The sequence below is a fragment of the Primulina huaijiensis genome, chromosome 2 (genome assembly GCF_012295235.1).
Source record: "Primulina huaijiensis isolate GDHJ02 chromosome 2, ASM1229523v2, whole genome shotgun sequence".
NCBI lineage: Eukaryota > Viridiplantae > Streptophyta > Magnoliopsida > Lamiales > Gesneriaceae > Primulina > Primulina huaijiensis.
Window position 1 is genome coordinate 30598886 of NC_133307.1, and position 13475 is coordinate 30612360.

Consider the following 13475-nt stretch of genomic DNA (forward strand, 5'->3'; position numbering starts at 1 on the left):
TATAAATATAATTTTTTTATAGGCAAAAATTTGTGTGAGACGGTCTCACGGGTCGTATTTTGTCAAATGAATATCTTATTTGGGTCATCCTTGAAAAAATATTACTTTTATGCTAAAAATATTATTTTTTATTGTGAATATCGGTAGGGTTGACCAGTCTCGCATATAAAAATTCGTGAGATCGTCTCACAATAGAACTATTCTTTTTTATAAAACGAGTGAACCAAATAAAAAAAATGTATAATTATTTAATGTCTTATCAAATATAAGAAAGGATTAAAGAATATTAGAATATAATAATTGTTTCCAACACTAAATTTAGTACAAAAATGGAAATGTAAATCTTGAAACCAAATAAGAAAACATGGGAAAAAGGTGGTGTTGGACTAATGATGTCTAAATTCCAAGAATAGCGACTTTTAGAAGAAAGTGCAAAAAGGCGTTTCTTTTTATCCTTTTCAAAAATTGACTCCAGCTCAAATACATTCTCAATACTATGGCCTTCCTCATTTCAATTTCTGCTCTGCTGCTGCTACAATACGCTCCCTTTGCGCATTCCTAACACTTCACCCGGACATCGTCGTCATTCTTCGTATCTCCCCATGTCAACGGCTAGTAACCTCTTCGTGGTGGTGCTCTGGGCCGCCGTTACCGCCTCCGTAACATGCGCCGGCATGGACTCCGAAATCCAGGCGTTACTTTCATTCAAAGTCAATCTACACGACCCTCGCGGCATGATGGATGGCTGGGAAGCCTCCACGCCAGCCGCGCCGTGCGACTGGAGCGGCATTCTGTGCGCCGATGGCAGAGTGCACGAGCTCCGCCTGCCGCGGATGCAGCTCAGCGGCCGGCTCAGCGACCAGCTCGGCAACCTGCGCCAGCTGCGCCGGATTAGCCTGCATTCGAACAACTTGAATGGCTCAATCCCAAGCTCACTCTCCGAGTGCTCGCTTCTACGTGTTATCTATTTGCAGTACAACTCACTCACTGGAGAAATTTCCCCGGCATTTTTCTCGAATCTCACGAATCTCCAAGTTCTTAACCTAGCTCACAATTTCATATCCGGAAGAGTCTACGGGGAACTTCCGGTGAGTTTGAAAGTACTTGATCTCAGTTCAAATTCGTTCTCCGGCGAAATGCCAGACGGTTTCTCGTCGAGCCACCAGCTCCAGCTCATAAACTTTTCGTTCAACCTTTTCTCCGGCGCAATTCCGGCAGATATTGGAGCATTGCAGCAGTTACAATTCTTGTGGCTCGACGATAACGAATTATACGGTACTATTCCATCTGCCCTAGCTAACTGTTCTTCGCTTATCCACTTCAGCGGGGGGGATAATATGCTCTCCGGCGTAGTGCCGGCTACGTTGGGGTCACTCAGAAGTCTTCAAGTCATCTCCCTACCGGGTAATCAGCTCTCCGGTATGGTTTCTTCGTCACTTTTCTGTAAAATATCGGCATTAAATGCTACAGTCAGAATTCTTATCCTGAGCTCTAACGGGTTCACGGGAATTGACAGTAATGATGGAGGAACGTGTGTTAGTGTTCTTGAAGTTTTAGACCTTCACGAGAATCAGATAAATGGTGTGTTCCCTGGGTTTTTAACCAATATTTCTACACTAAAGAATTTAGATATTTCAGGGAATTCAATTTCTGGGCTGTTGCCCGATCTCATTGGGAATTTAGTCGCTTTGGAGTTGTTTAGAGTGGGTAATAATTCTTTAAGTGGGGGAATTCCTGAAAGTGTGACAAAATGTGTTTCCATGAGAGTTCTTGATCTTGGGAAAAATAAATTTTCGGGTTTGATTCCGGATTTTTTAGGAGGAATGAAGAGTTTGAATGCCTTGATTCTTGGTGGGAATTCGTTCACAGGTTTGGTTCCAGTGAGTTTAGGGGGTCTTTTTTTGTTAGAGTCGTTGGATTTGAGTGATAATAAGTTGATTGGCACTGTGCCAACGGAGTTGATGAGACTTAACAATTTGAGCACTCTGAATTTAAGCAATAACAAATTCTCAGATGGAGTGCTGCTGAACGTTGGGGAATTGAAGGGGTTGGAGGTTCTGAATATGAGTGGCTGTGGGTTCTCGGGTGTGATTCCTTCAAGTATTGGGAATCTTTTGAGGCTCAAAACCGTTGATTTGAGTAAGCAAAACTTGTCAGGAGAGTTGCCTATTGAGCTCTTTGGGTTGCCAAATTTACAAGCTGTGGCTTTGGATGATAATTCTTTGTCTGGTGAAGTGCCTGAAGGGTTCAGTAGCTTGTCGAGTTTGCAGTATCTTAATCTTTCATTGAATAGTTTTCATGGTGGGGTTCCGATTAGTTATGGATTTCTAAGATCATTGGTCGTTCTCTCATTGTCACACAATCGATTGAATGGTACAATTCCCGTCGAATTGAGCAATTGTTCGGGTCTCGAAGTTTTAGAACTCAGAGAAAATGGCATAACCGGTGATGTTCCCAGCGAATTTTCCATTCTATCTAATTTACAGAGGCTTGACCTGGGCCAGAACAGTTTAACAGGTGAAATCCCAGAAGGAATTTCCAACTGTTCATCTTTGGTTGCTTTATTATTGGATTCAAATCACATCTCAGGTCACATTCCCGAAACATTGCCAAGGTTAACGAACTTAACAGAACTTGATCTCTCTTCAAACAATCTGACTGGAGTTATCCCAGCATATCTTTCATCAATCTCTACCTTGCTGCACTTAAATTTGTCAGTTAATCATCTCGAGGGTGAGATTCCAGGGGCCTTAGCTTCTCGATTTGGTGATCCTAGCATTTATGCCATGAATGAAAATTTGTGCGGGAGGTCTTTGAAAAAGAACTGCATTAGCACGAAAAGACGGAAGAGGAGATTGATTCTTTTTATAGCTGTGGCTGTAGCTGGGAGCTTGATAATGCTGTTCTGCTGTTGTGGGTACATATACAGTCTCCTAAGATGGCGCAAGAAGTTGCGAGCTGATTCGGATGGAGAGAAGAAACGGAGCCCGAGTCCCGGTTCACAAGGGGCACGGGGAAGTGGTGAGAATGGGGCTCCGAAGCTTATCATGTTTAATAACAAGATTACATATGCAGAAACTGTGGAGGCCACAAGGCAATTTGATGAGGAAAACGTGTTGAGCAGGGGTAAATATGGGCTGTTGTTTAAAGCTACTTATGCTGATGGAATGGTTCTTGCAATTCGTCGTCTTCCCAACACATCTATCGAAGAGAACACCTTCCGTAAAGAAGCTGAATCTCTTGGCAAAGTTAAACACCGCAACTTAACAGTTCTTAGAGGCTATTATGCAGGGCCACCTCCTGATATGCGACTTCTTGTTTACGATTACATGCCAAATGGAAACTTGGGCACTCTTCTTCAAGAAGCATCACATCAAGAAGGGCATGTCTTAAACTGGCCAATGCGTCATCTTATTGCACTAGGAATAGCTCGCGGTCTATCATTCTTGCATTCTGTCTCTATAATCCATGGTGATGTAAAGCCACAAAATGTCCTCTTTGATGCTGATTTCGAAGCTCATCTTTCTGATTTCGGGTTGGATAAAGTAACGATACCAACTCCCGCTGAAGCTTCCACATCCACCACACCAGTCGGAACTATCGGTTATGTGGCACCAGAAGCCACGCTAACAGGGGAACCCAGTAAAGAAGCGGATGTATATAGTTTTGGGATCGTGGTGCTGGAAATTCTAACCGGGAAAAAACCGGTGATGTTCACTCAAGATGAGGATATTGTGAAATGGGTGAAGAGGCAGTTACAAAGGGGCCAAGTTTCGGAGCTTCTCGAGCCCGGTTTGCTCGAACTCGACCCCGAGTCATCTGAGTGGGAAGAGTTCTTGCTAGGGGTTAAAGTTGGATTGCTCTGCACAATGCCCGACCCTATGGAGAGGCCTTCCATGAACGATGTAGTTTTTATGCTCGAAGGTTGTCGGCTAGGTCAAGAACTTCCTTCCTCAGCTGATCCCACAACGCTTCCTTCACCCAACTGAAAATCGATGTTCTGTTAGAATTCATTCATTTTATGTAGTCATGTGTGTATTCTTTTAATGTATGAATCATGATTAAAATCGCATTGAAATTTGTTGGAGATTCGATCTCTTCTTGTGTCAAACTCTTGCTTTAATCAAATTTCAAGTTTTCCATTTGATGATCAGTGGTGAAACGATCATGTTTTCACGACCTTTTCGTTTATAATTTATTAAATCAATTCAATGTTTTAACATAAATTCAGCTTGCTCAATTGTCTGAGCCAAACTAATTTTGCTTTCAAAGACTAATTTGTCTTGCATTTAATTATATTAATTAATTGTTTTTATATAAAATTTACAAACACTTTCCCTAATAAACTCGAATTTTATATTACAAAAATGCCCTTACTTTCATGCAACGTATTAATTATGTAATCTAAATCTAAACATGAAAAAGGACATAAAACTGAAAGGCCACCTGGCATCTTCCCATGTGTATTCATTCTTATATATATATATATATATATGTATAAAAGTTCTCATTCTCTTTGAGTAAAATAATGGGTAAATCTATGCCACGATACACCAAATAATCTCGAATCTGGATTTAAACAGGCAAAACACCTCGTCGTCTCAACATCTCCAAGATAATAATTTTGAAATCATAAAACTGAAAGGGCACCTGGTGGCATCTTCCCATGTGTATTCATTCACACATCCATACGAGAAAAATAGCCGTTGCTTTGGTCAGTGTCTTGAAACATAAAATATGCAGACAAACTTTATCGGAAAGGGGTATGTCTACATCTGATTGGTCGAGTTTTTTGGGTCCTATTATACGGAAATTAGCGGTTTGACCAGTAATGTGGGGCTCAATCTCCTCGGGTATTAGGGAGTTGTTTGGCGATATGTCATTTGTATTAGACTTTGTTATTTCTTTATTGCATTACTTTTTATTCCAACCAAAAGCTAATAATAAAGAATTTATGTTAAGTTATAAAATATGGAATGGGATGACCATGTTTGGTCAAACTAGATAACTCACAAAATTTTAGTGAATGATCATATATATTATATGCAGTGGCGGAGCCACCGTCACTCGGGTGACCCATTTTTTAAAAAAATAAAAATTATATATAAATTTTGGATTAATATAATATTAGTTCGGGTATATCAATTTAAAATATTAAAAGATTTTAGAATTTAAAATTTTATTTAGAGTAGAACCATATTTCTTGTTGATTAAATGAGTCTTAAATTTGCAAGTATCTACTTATAAATCATGGATCTCGTATTTTTTACAAGTAATAGTACTAGATCAGACAAAACATCAGTGTAAGGGGATTGTGTTACATGGGTGTAATCCACGTGTACATTTCAAACTTGGGCTCGTGAGGTGGTTTCAGCATTCATGTGATGCCATGGTCTTTTTCTTTCCAACTGCCAAACACTGCTCCAAGACAGCGACAATAAATGAAAATAGTAATGAACTATAAAAAGACGAATTGTACTGTAGCAACTTCAGAGAAAATGTGTAGTGTTGAAAGTTGTGAATCGAGTGAGTGATGGGAGGAAGGGAGACACGCACGAGAGTACTCGCATTGAAAGTGATTCATCAGTCATCTCAAACCACTTTCTTACCCTTTTACAGCCGGTGAAAATTCATTTAAAGAATATTTTTCCACTCATCGAAGAAATATTTTTTATTTTTTAAAAAATAAATAAATAGGTATTTGATGAAAATTTAAAATAGTACTCCTTATTGAAATGACTGAAAGGATTTCAGCTGGTAATGTTTTTATCTTTACGTATATATTATTTTCAGTAATTTAAGAAAAAAATATAAGGCGTTTAATAATTAAGATGATAAATAAAAAGCTAATTAACATACATCAAACAAATGTTTGCTTGCAAATTCAACATTTGTACTTATTACTTAAATAAAAACTAATTTTGATAAAATTTTATGACATTTACTTATTAAAAAAAAATAGATACAAAACAAATAAATATGTCAGTGAGAATTACTTAAATGTTGAGGGTGAAAAATCTATTTCTACCTTTGGTCTCTTTTTGTCCATTGTTTTATGAAAAACCCCACAAAAAAGATTGACACAAACTGAAAATATTTCTAAACAAGATTGGTAAGTTACACAATGAGTTTAGGGTCAACGGATACCCAACATGAAAAATGGGTACGAGTATTAAATTGGACACTCGTGGGCGCTGTAAGATTTTAATTCTAGTACACATATATACATACACACACACACACACACACATATAATATATTTAAACATTTATTTGTATTCTTTTTTGTTATAGAACACAGAACGATTTCAATGGTAAGTACTTTTTTTAAATTCTAGATTTATAATAATATACCAAGTTATATCATTAAATAAATTTCATATAATTCTTTTGAATGATACTCTATTTAGTTCCTTGTTTTATTTCGCATTCCCGATTGTCTTTTATTTTCCAATTATCCCGAATTAGTCCTTTATTTTTCGTTTCTTCTCCGGATTTGATGATCCCGTAATTTAAGGGTCAAAATGAACAGAATTTCCCATATGATGGTCACATGCTGAAAAGTTCACCTAAAGTCTCTCTTCTTCTCTTTCCCTAAAATCAATTTTCGTTTGAAAACCCTATTTGCCTTTGTATTTCCTCCCTAAATTGTCTCCCCGTTCCCTAATAAAATTATCACATCGTTGAACAGCACTCCAATTTTTTTTTTCTCTCTTTTGAGAAACCAATCAAATACCCTCCCGGCATTCAGATCCTCGAGCAGGCATCCCTCTTGCTCTGCTATCACTCCCAAGATTCAAAGATGATATCTGTATGCAAGACATCCGAAAATAGACGAACACAGATACGATTTAGATTTATAATCAATAATTACATCTTAATTATTCATTGAATTGCTTTGGAGAGTTCATAAAGGAGGGTCTATCCTGAAAACACACGAAAAATGGAAGCCCAGTTCGATAAAATTGAGAAATAAGAGACTAAATTAGGAACGGGTCATAAAAATAGAGACTAAATTGAGTGTTATCCCCGTTCTTTTAGTTTATTTATAGGTAAAAATCCAAACGTAAAAAATACACATCTTACAATGTTTGACAATGGGGAAAAATTTCAAGGATAATTTGTTGAGTAATAAGAGTCTTTAACTTGAACCGGATTGTTTAGTTTTTGTAATGATTGTATTAACTAAAAATTTAGAGATGTAAATAATATAACATAAATATAATTGTTCGACATGACGGATCCAAGGGGTTTAACAAGCTTCAGGTATGTATCAGATCAGGTATGAATTTAAATTTTAAGAGGTTGAGACAGACATAAGTCTTTCAAAAATGTACCGGGTTGAGTCTCGAACTTTAGTGAACTTCACATATTATCATTTCTAGGTATCACACAATCAAGAATCAATTTAGAAATAATAATAATAATAATAATAATAGTTGAAAGAAAGCACGTTAACGATGGATCACGGTACTAATAACTTTTTTTAAAAAAATATTGTATATTAGTAACTTTTTTTTTTTTTTTTACATGGTATACTAGCTAGTAACTTTAGTATCAAAAGGTTGTGAATATTTGTTCTTTCAAGCTGGTCGACTGCGTAGTTTTGACTTTTGTGGGAGCGTTTAATCCCACTCCATCAAATTTATCATTCTAATACCCTCCGAGGCTCCAACAAATTCACTTTTTAACTACATCAATTACAATTTTTTTAAAATAAACACTTCAAATAAAACATAATATTAATTTCTAGGAAACCAATCAACCATTACGAGACACACTTGTTAATTCAAACACGACCTGTCTTTTCAAAATTAACGGGAACAGACGTGCTTGCAAGCTCAAAAATTATCGGGACCTATAATATTCAGTGCCAGTATTCCCCGTGAGAAAATTGCCGAACTGTTGGGGATTTTGATCTTCGCAGCCATGTATACTATCATAGTAAACAAGAAGAATAGAGCATACATAGCTTTTTGACAGGAGGTGGTTTTACATAAATCACATCTTGTTTTAGCAAGATAAAGCACCGTAAGAACATCATGAACTTTATTTAGGGATAATCAACCTTCCCATGTAAAATCTACTTCCATAACATATCAACCACTCGATCATTCTGATATAAATGAACCTAAAATCAATGCCACGGCTAAAATTACCAGGGTAACCAAGGAAAAATAAATTATGATTCTTACTTGAGAGGGACTGTCAAGCAACAATACTCTCTTACTCTGCTCGAGATTGACCAGCACGAGAAGAAAGAATGATGCCAACAATGAGCCCGTAAAGAGCCAGGGCTTCAGCGAAAATAAGGATAAGAATCATCCCAACAAAAAGCTTTGGCTGCTGAGCGTTAGCCCTATCAGGGAATAAATACGATGGTAGTAAATGTCATTGCATCTCATAAAGATAAAAAGAAGGAATCAAGCTAATCACTATCTGAATAATACAAAAGGTAATAAAAGATAAATCACAACATAAATGATCCTGCTTCACAACGGGAACCACATCTTCTGATTAAAAAATAATGATGAAATGCAAGAGCACTGAACTCAAAGTTGCCTTTGACTCACAAAGAGATAGACATCCTTGTTTTATCTCACAAAAGATCTCAAAATAGAACATTTCAGCTTGATAACTCAAACCAGGCCCAGAATGCTTTTGCCTTCATACCCATGCTCATTAAGAAATAAAATCACCGATTTCTATAAATGTCAAAGTTAATTTTGTAAAAACATATACAAGAAGGCTTTCTGGAAAATCTTTAGGTCAATTAACAAATAAAAGGCATCTAGTAACCGGACAATCACGACAACTTCTTACTTTTCGTGCCAAACGTTCAGTTTTCACTCAACTCTCAACTCGAACTTGTATTGGAAGAATCACCATAACACCATAAATAGTTAGAAGAACAATTCTCAATCGAGAAATAATATTCTGGTTGCCACATAAACTAAAAGACAAATGAATAAACAACTAAACAATAAACAACTAATGACACAACCAATTTTTTCCCGTTGCCCATAGTGACAAGTCACAGTGCACCCTCTGAGAAAATCCAAACGAGTGCACAACGGAAAAAATCATAGTGATAAGTCGCAACAAAAAGAATATATTAGGTTCGGAAAAATCAAGCTCAATAACTGCACGCAAATCGACATAAAAATCGAACAAGCAACTTCATTCACAGTGCTTGATCATCCATATCTAATACCAATAACAAACAATTGGAAAGCCGACGAGTTAAGGCAAAAAATAGCACCTGACACCGGCATCTCCGACGATGCCAATGGCCATACCAGCAGCCAGTCCAGCAAGCCCACAAGAGAGTCCAGAAGAAAGGTGCGCATATCCATCAAACAAGTAGTAAGACTTGGCCTTAGGATTGATACCAGTACTAATGATCACGGCAATAATCAAACCGTAAATACCCAAAACACCAGCCATAACCACCGGCACAATAGACTTCATCACCAACTCCGGCCGCATCACCCCCATCGATGCCACCCCGACACCGCTCTTCGCCGTTCCGTACGCCGCTCCCATACCTACAGAGAGATAATTGAAATATAAAACATAAACATCCCAGATCCTCAGATCCGTGGGAAAAAAAAGCGATGGATCGCAAAAAACAGCTTACAAGAGAAGACCAGAGCGGCAGCGGCGCCGAGGAAACCGAAGAATGGCGCCGTTTCATCGCCGCTGAACGTCGACGACATCTTTTACAACAATTTGAATTGGCTTCTGCGGAAATCGGATCTGCTTTGCAAAGAGGATTCGCGAAGTGGTGAGCTGGAGAGAGAAACCGATGCCCCAACGAAGTCGAAAGCTTTTCTGTGGTGGAGTGAGATTCGAACTCAATTTTACATTGCTGCCCCATTGGGGTGGTTTTGAGTTTTGACTCGTTGAGGTTGGTTTTGACTTTTAAGAAATACTTTATATATATATATATATATATAAACATTTTGACCATATTTGAAATAAAAATAATATATTTCATTCATATCAATAACTAACAAGAAATTATATTTTTACGATGAAATATATTTTTTGAATTTTTTTCACATAAAAAATAATAATTTTATTGGATAAGATTTGATATTTGTCTCGTAAAATTAATATGTGAGAAGATTTCACGTGATTTTTTTCAGAAAAATACCAAAGGCTGTGTTTCGAGTTTTTAAATAAATGTTATATTTTTTAAAAAAATAAACAAATAAATTAACTTGTGCATATTTGATTCATACAATATAGATAATCTGCCTTCGATACAGCTGTTTGTTATTTAATAGACAATAGAAGTTTAAACATTTAATTATATAATAATACTTGGATGCTTGTGTATATCATCAAATACAGTAAACAACCATTCACATCATGTTTAAAATTTACTCCAAGCTAGTCATGATTGGCCATGGCTCCAGCTGTTTCAATTTAAGCAGAGATAGTACTTTTTTTTTTATCTCTAAAAACATAACGCTTTTCTTTATCTTTTTGTGAACTCCTCTTTAGGTTCATGATCGGGATTCAAATTCTCTCACTTGATGTATTAGAAAACAAATGCAGAGGTTATGTGTTGAGATGAAATCGAAGCTCGCACGTGAATCCTTACATATTAAAGACAAGCCAGAATTTTGTTTGAGAGAAGAGAAATTTTCAAAAATCAATTGTGAAAATTATGTTCAATAATGGTCTTACAAAGTCTTTTATAATTAATTAGTTTTAATGGACTCCAAATTCAAGTTGGAGCCATACGAATTCAAGTTGGATTACTTGGGCTCTCCAACCGATCAAAATTCTCCACATGTTTAACACCAACATTTGGTTCATTATCATAATCCAATCGATTATCCACTATTATTGATGTGACAATTATTAATATCTCCTTGCTATGAGATGTGGTTTTTTTTTTTTTTTTTTTTTTTTTTTTTTTTTTTTTTTANACACTCATTTCACATTCGTACTCTCTCAACTATTTTTAATGGTTTCTCTTAAACTTTTGAAAACGAAATATGTTTATAAACTCTTTCACAAAGTAAACGTTTGATCATATCAAAATCTTATCGACAAATTAACTCGTTGAATTCCACTATCTCGGTGAGAATAGGAAAAACAGTGTTTGTGTGACTCTCAATAGTTCAAAGATAACAATAATCGTGGCTTCACAATTCTTTGTGATTCAGAACAATATTCGTCTTTTATGTAGGCTCACCCTAATTAGACACATTTCATGCATCGAATCCTTGATCATAAAAATGCGAGAACTCATTTCTGAATGAACTCGTTGAATCATTATAAAAACGTCTAGTAGCATTGATTCATTATTCTTTAGGTACCACTGATAGTGTCAGCAATAATCAATTGATTGTGGTTAGCATAAAGTACATTCTTTTCATCACATATATCTCGATTGAAACTATAATCATTGATATATCGAGGATACGTGGTACATGAATTTGATAATCACGAGAATAAATTAATTCCTTAAGCAAGTAAAGAACTAAAAAAATAAAATATTTATTCATCCAATTAAACTTTCATTGATATATTTTTTCAAAATAAAATTAATTATTAAAATATAATATAATGTTCTCTAGTATTTGAATTTAGACATGATCGATATAATAAAATTTAGGATATCAATATAATAAAGTTTTTATTCATAATCGACGGATTAATATTAAAAACACAAAAATATCTAACATAATTTATTTGTTTATAGTTATATGAATAAATGCTTTCGGGAATCATAACTCTTCTGTGCGTTTGTTTGTTTGTATTTTTTAATCTATTTTAAAATCACTTTGTATTATTTTAAATCAATTCTTCCTTTATGATCACAGCTAGCTTGTCACAGAGAATGTAAAACATTATCAAAGGATCTTTAGATTATATATCATGTCACATATAATGCTATTATTATTTTTTAATCGTTTAATTTGATTATATTTAACCTGAACTTAATTTTCAAACAACAAAATTTGTACCATTTACGTACTTAAGGTCTGAATCGCATCTCCCAATTATTCATATATTTTTTTTAAAGAGACAATAATTTTGTTTGTTTATGAAATGACAATCCCGGCTATAAATAAAATGTTGACTTTTCACATGTTGAACTCCCCCACCCCAAGAAAACACATTACACACACGAGGAACTCGCCCAATAAACTAGATGTTCCCAGGATATAAATACATTAGTTTTCAATTTTTTGTATATTTTGACCCAAAAATACTTTCATGTTTGATAATTATTCTCTCTCAAATTCATTTTCTATTCCCTAAAACAAAATGCATAGTCGAAAATAAGATTTAACATCAATCGCCTACGTTAATTGAGGTTAATTAAGTTACACTTGAAAATATTATAATATGATTGTGGTCAGTTGGGTGAATTTATAGGCAATTTTATACGTCTGAAACGTGCTGAAGACAAAATGATGAGCTAGGTAATGCCTTTATCTTTATGTTGTATCTAAATCTCTCGATAAAATATAAGTGAAATGGTGATTAAAAATCCATTTATAGTTGGCATAATAAGAATTTCAGAATCTAACGAGGAGAAATGTCAAAATAAGCTGGCGGAGTGAACCAAATTTTTAGCGATTTTTTGTTCTGTATTTTTGGTATTTTATGTTATTAAATTTTAATATTAGTCTTATCTTTTTCGTGTTTTGGCAATTTCACTTATTTTTCCCAATTCACTAAGAGTGATAATATAGCATCACATACGTCAGTGTCACATTAGCTTCGCAATGATGCCACATCAACGTTATATGAGAAAAATAACTAAGATTAGCAAAAAAACAAAACAAAAATAGATGACTGAAGCTAAAATTTTACAAAATAGAACACCAAAATAGTAAAGAAATTTTTTTCCCCTAATTTGAATATAGCAGGACATTACACCGACAAAAAATGCAGCACTCATAGAAAATAATGATATTTGTGGATCGGTGTCGGAACTACAGGCCACATGTTTCTCTCATTTTCTTGCAGTTATTCTTCTCGTAATTGAATTTCACATGCCTGCGAGAAAATATATAGCTAGGTTATTGTCTATCATTTTCCATGACAGAGTGGAACTAAAATAACATCTTAATTTTTTTTAACAAATAAAAAAAAAAATGTAACAGAGAACATACAAAAAATTGCAGAGCAAAACTGCACTTTCAAGTTCCATTCTAATTTTTTCCGATTAATCTAATTTTTCCCTTGTCCAGAATATAGTTTTACTCCACTCTTTCTCCATGCATTAGCAAGAAAAAAATATTCCTTAACTATAATTTCTACAAATCCTCAGATATTTCAATAATATTCTCCAAGACTTTCTTCTATCAGTGAAGAAATCCATTCTTATCCATATTTATTTATTTAAGAAACTACTTCCCTAGCTATGGATACAAATAATATTCTGCACAAAAGAATGTACTTTAGCATACAAAACCCTAACTTTACAGCCTAAGAAACACTGAT

The 13475-nt window shown here is 35.1% G+C and overlaps 2 protein-coding genes across 3 annotated transcripts; one reads left to right on the top strand and one right to left on the bottom strand.

Moving 5' to 3' along the window:
- Positions 1-464: 464 nt before the first annotated feature.
- Positions 465-4092, top strand: LOC140971552 (uncharacterized). The gene has a single exon (XM_073433867.1). It carries the CDS (start codon positions 603-605, stop codon positions 3987-3989), a length of 3387 nt encoding a protein of 1128 aa, XP_073289968.1. The 5' UTR covers positions 465-602; the 3' UTR covers positions 3990-4092.
- A 3852-nt stretch (positions 4093-7944) lies between these two features.
- On the bottom strand, positions 7945-9879 carry LOC140971554 (V-type proton ATPase 16 kDa proteolipid subunit). 2 transcript variants are annotated; one of them, XM_073433869.1, is made up of 4 exons: positions 9640-9879; positions 9262-9547; positions 8195-8358; positions 7945-8115 (listed from the first exon to the last, which is right to left on the bottom strand). In XM_073433869.1, the coding sequence occupies exons 1-3, from the start codon at positions 9716-9718 to the stop codon at positions 8226-8228; spliced, it is 498 nt and encodes a 165-aa protein (XP_073289970.1). In that variant the 5' UTR covers positions 9719-9879; the 3' UTR covers positions 7945-8115; positions 8195-8225. The 2 variants fall into 2 exon arrangements, with proteins under 2 accessions (XP_073289970.1, XP_073289969.1); XM_073433868.1 differs by having other exon boundaries at positions 7945-8358.
- Positions 9880-13475: the final 3596 nt, after the last annotated feature.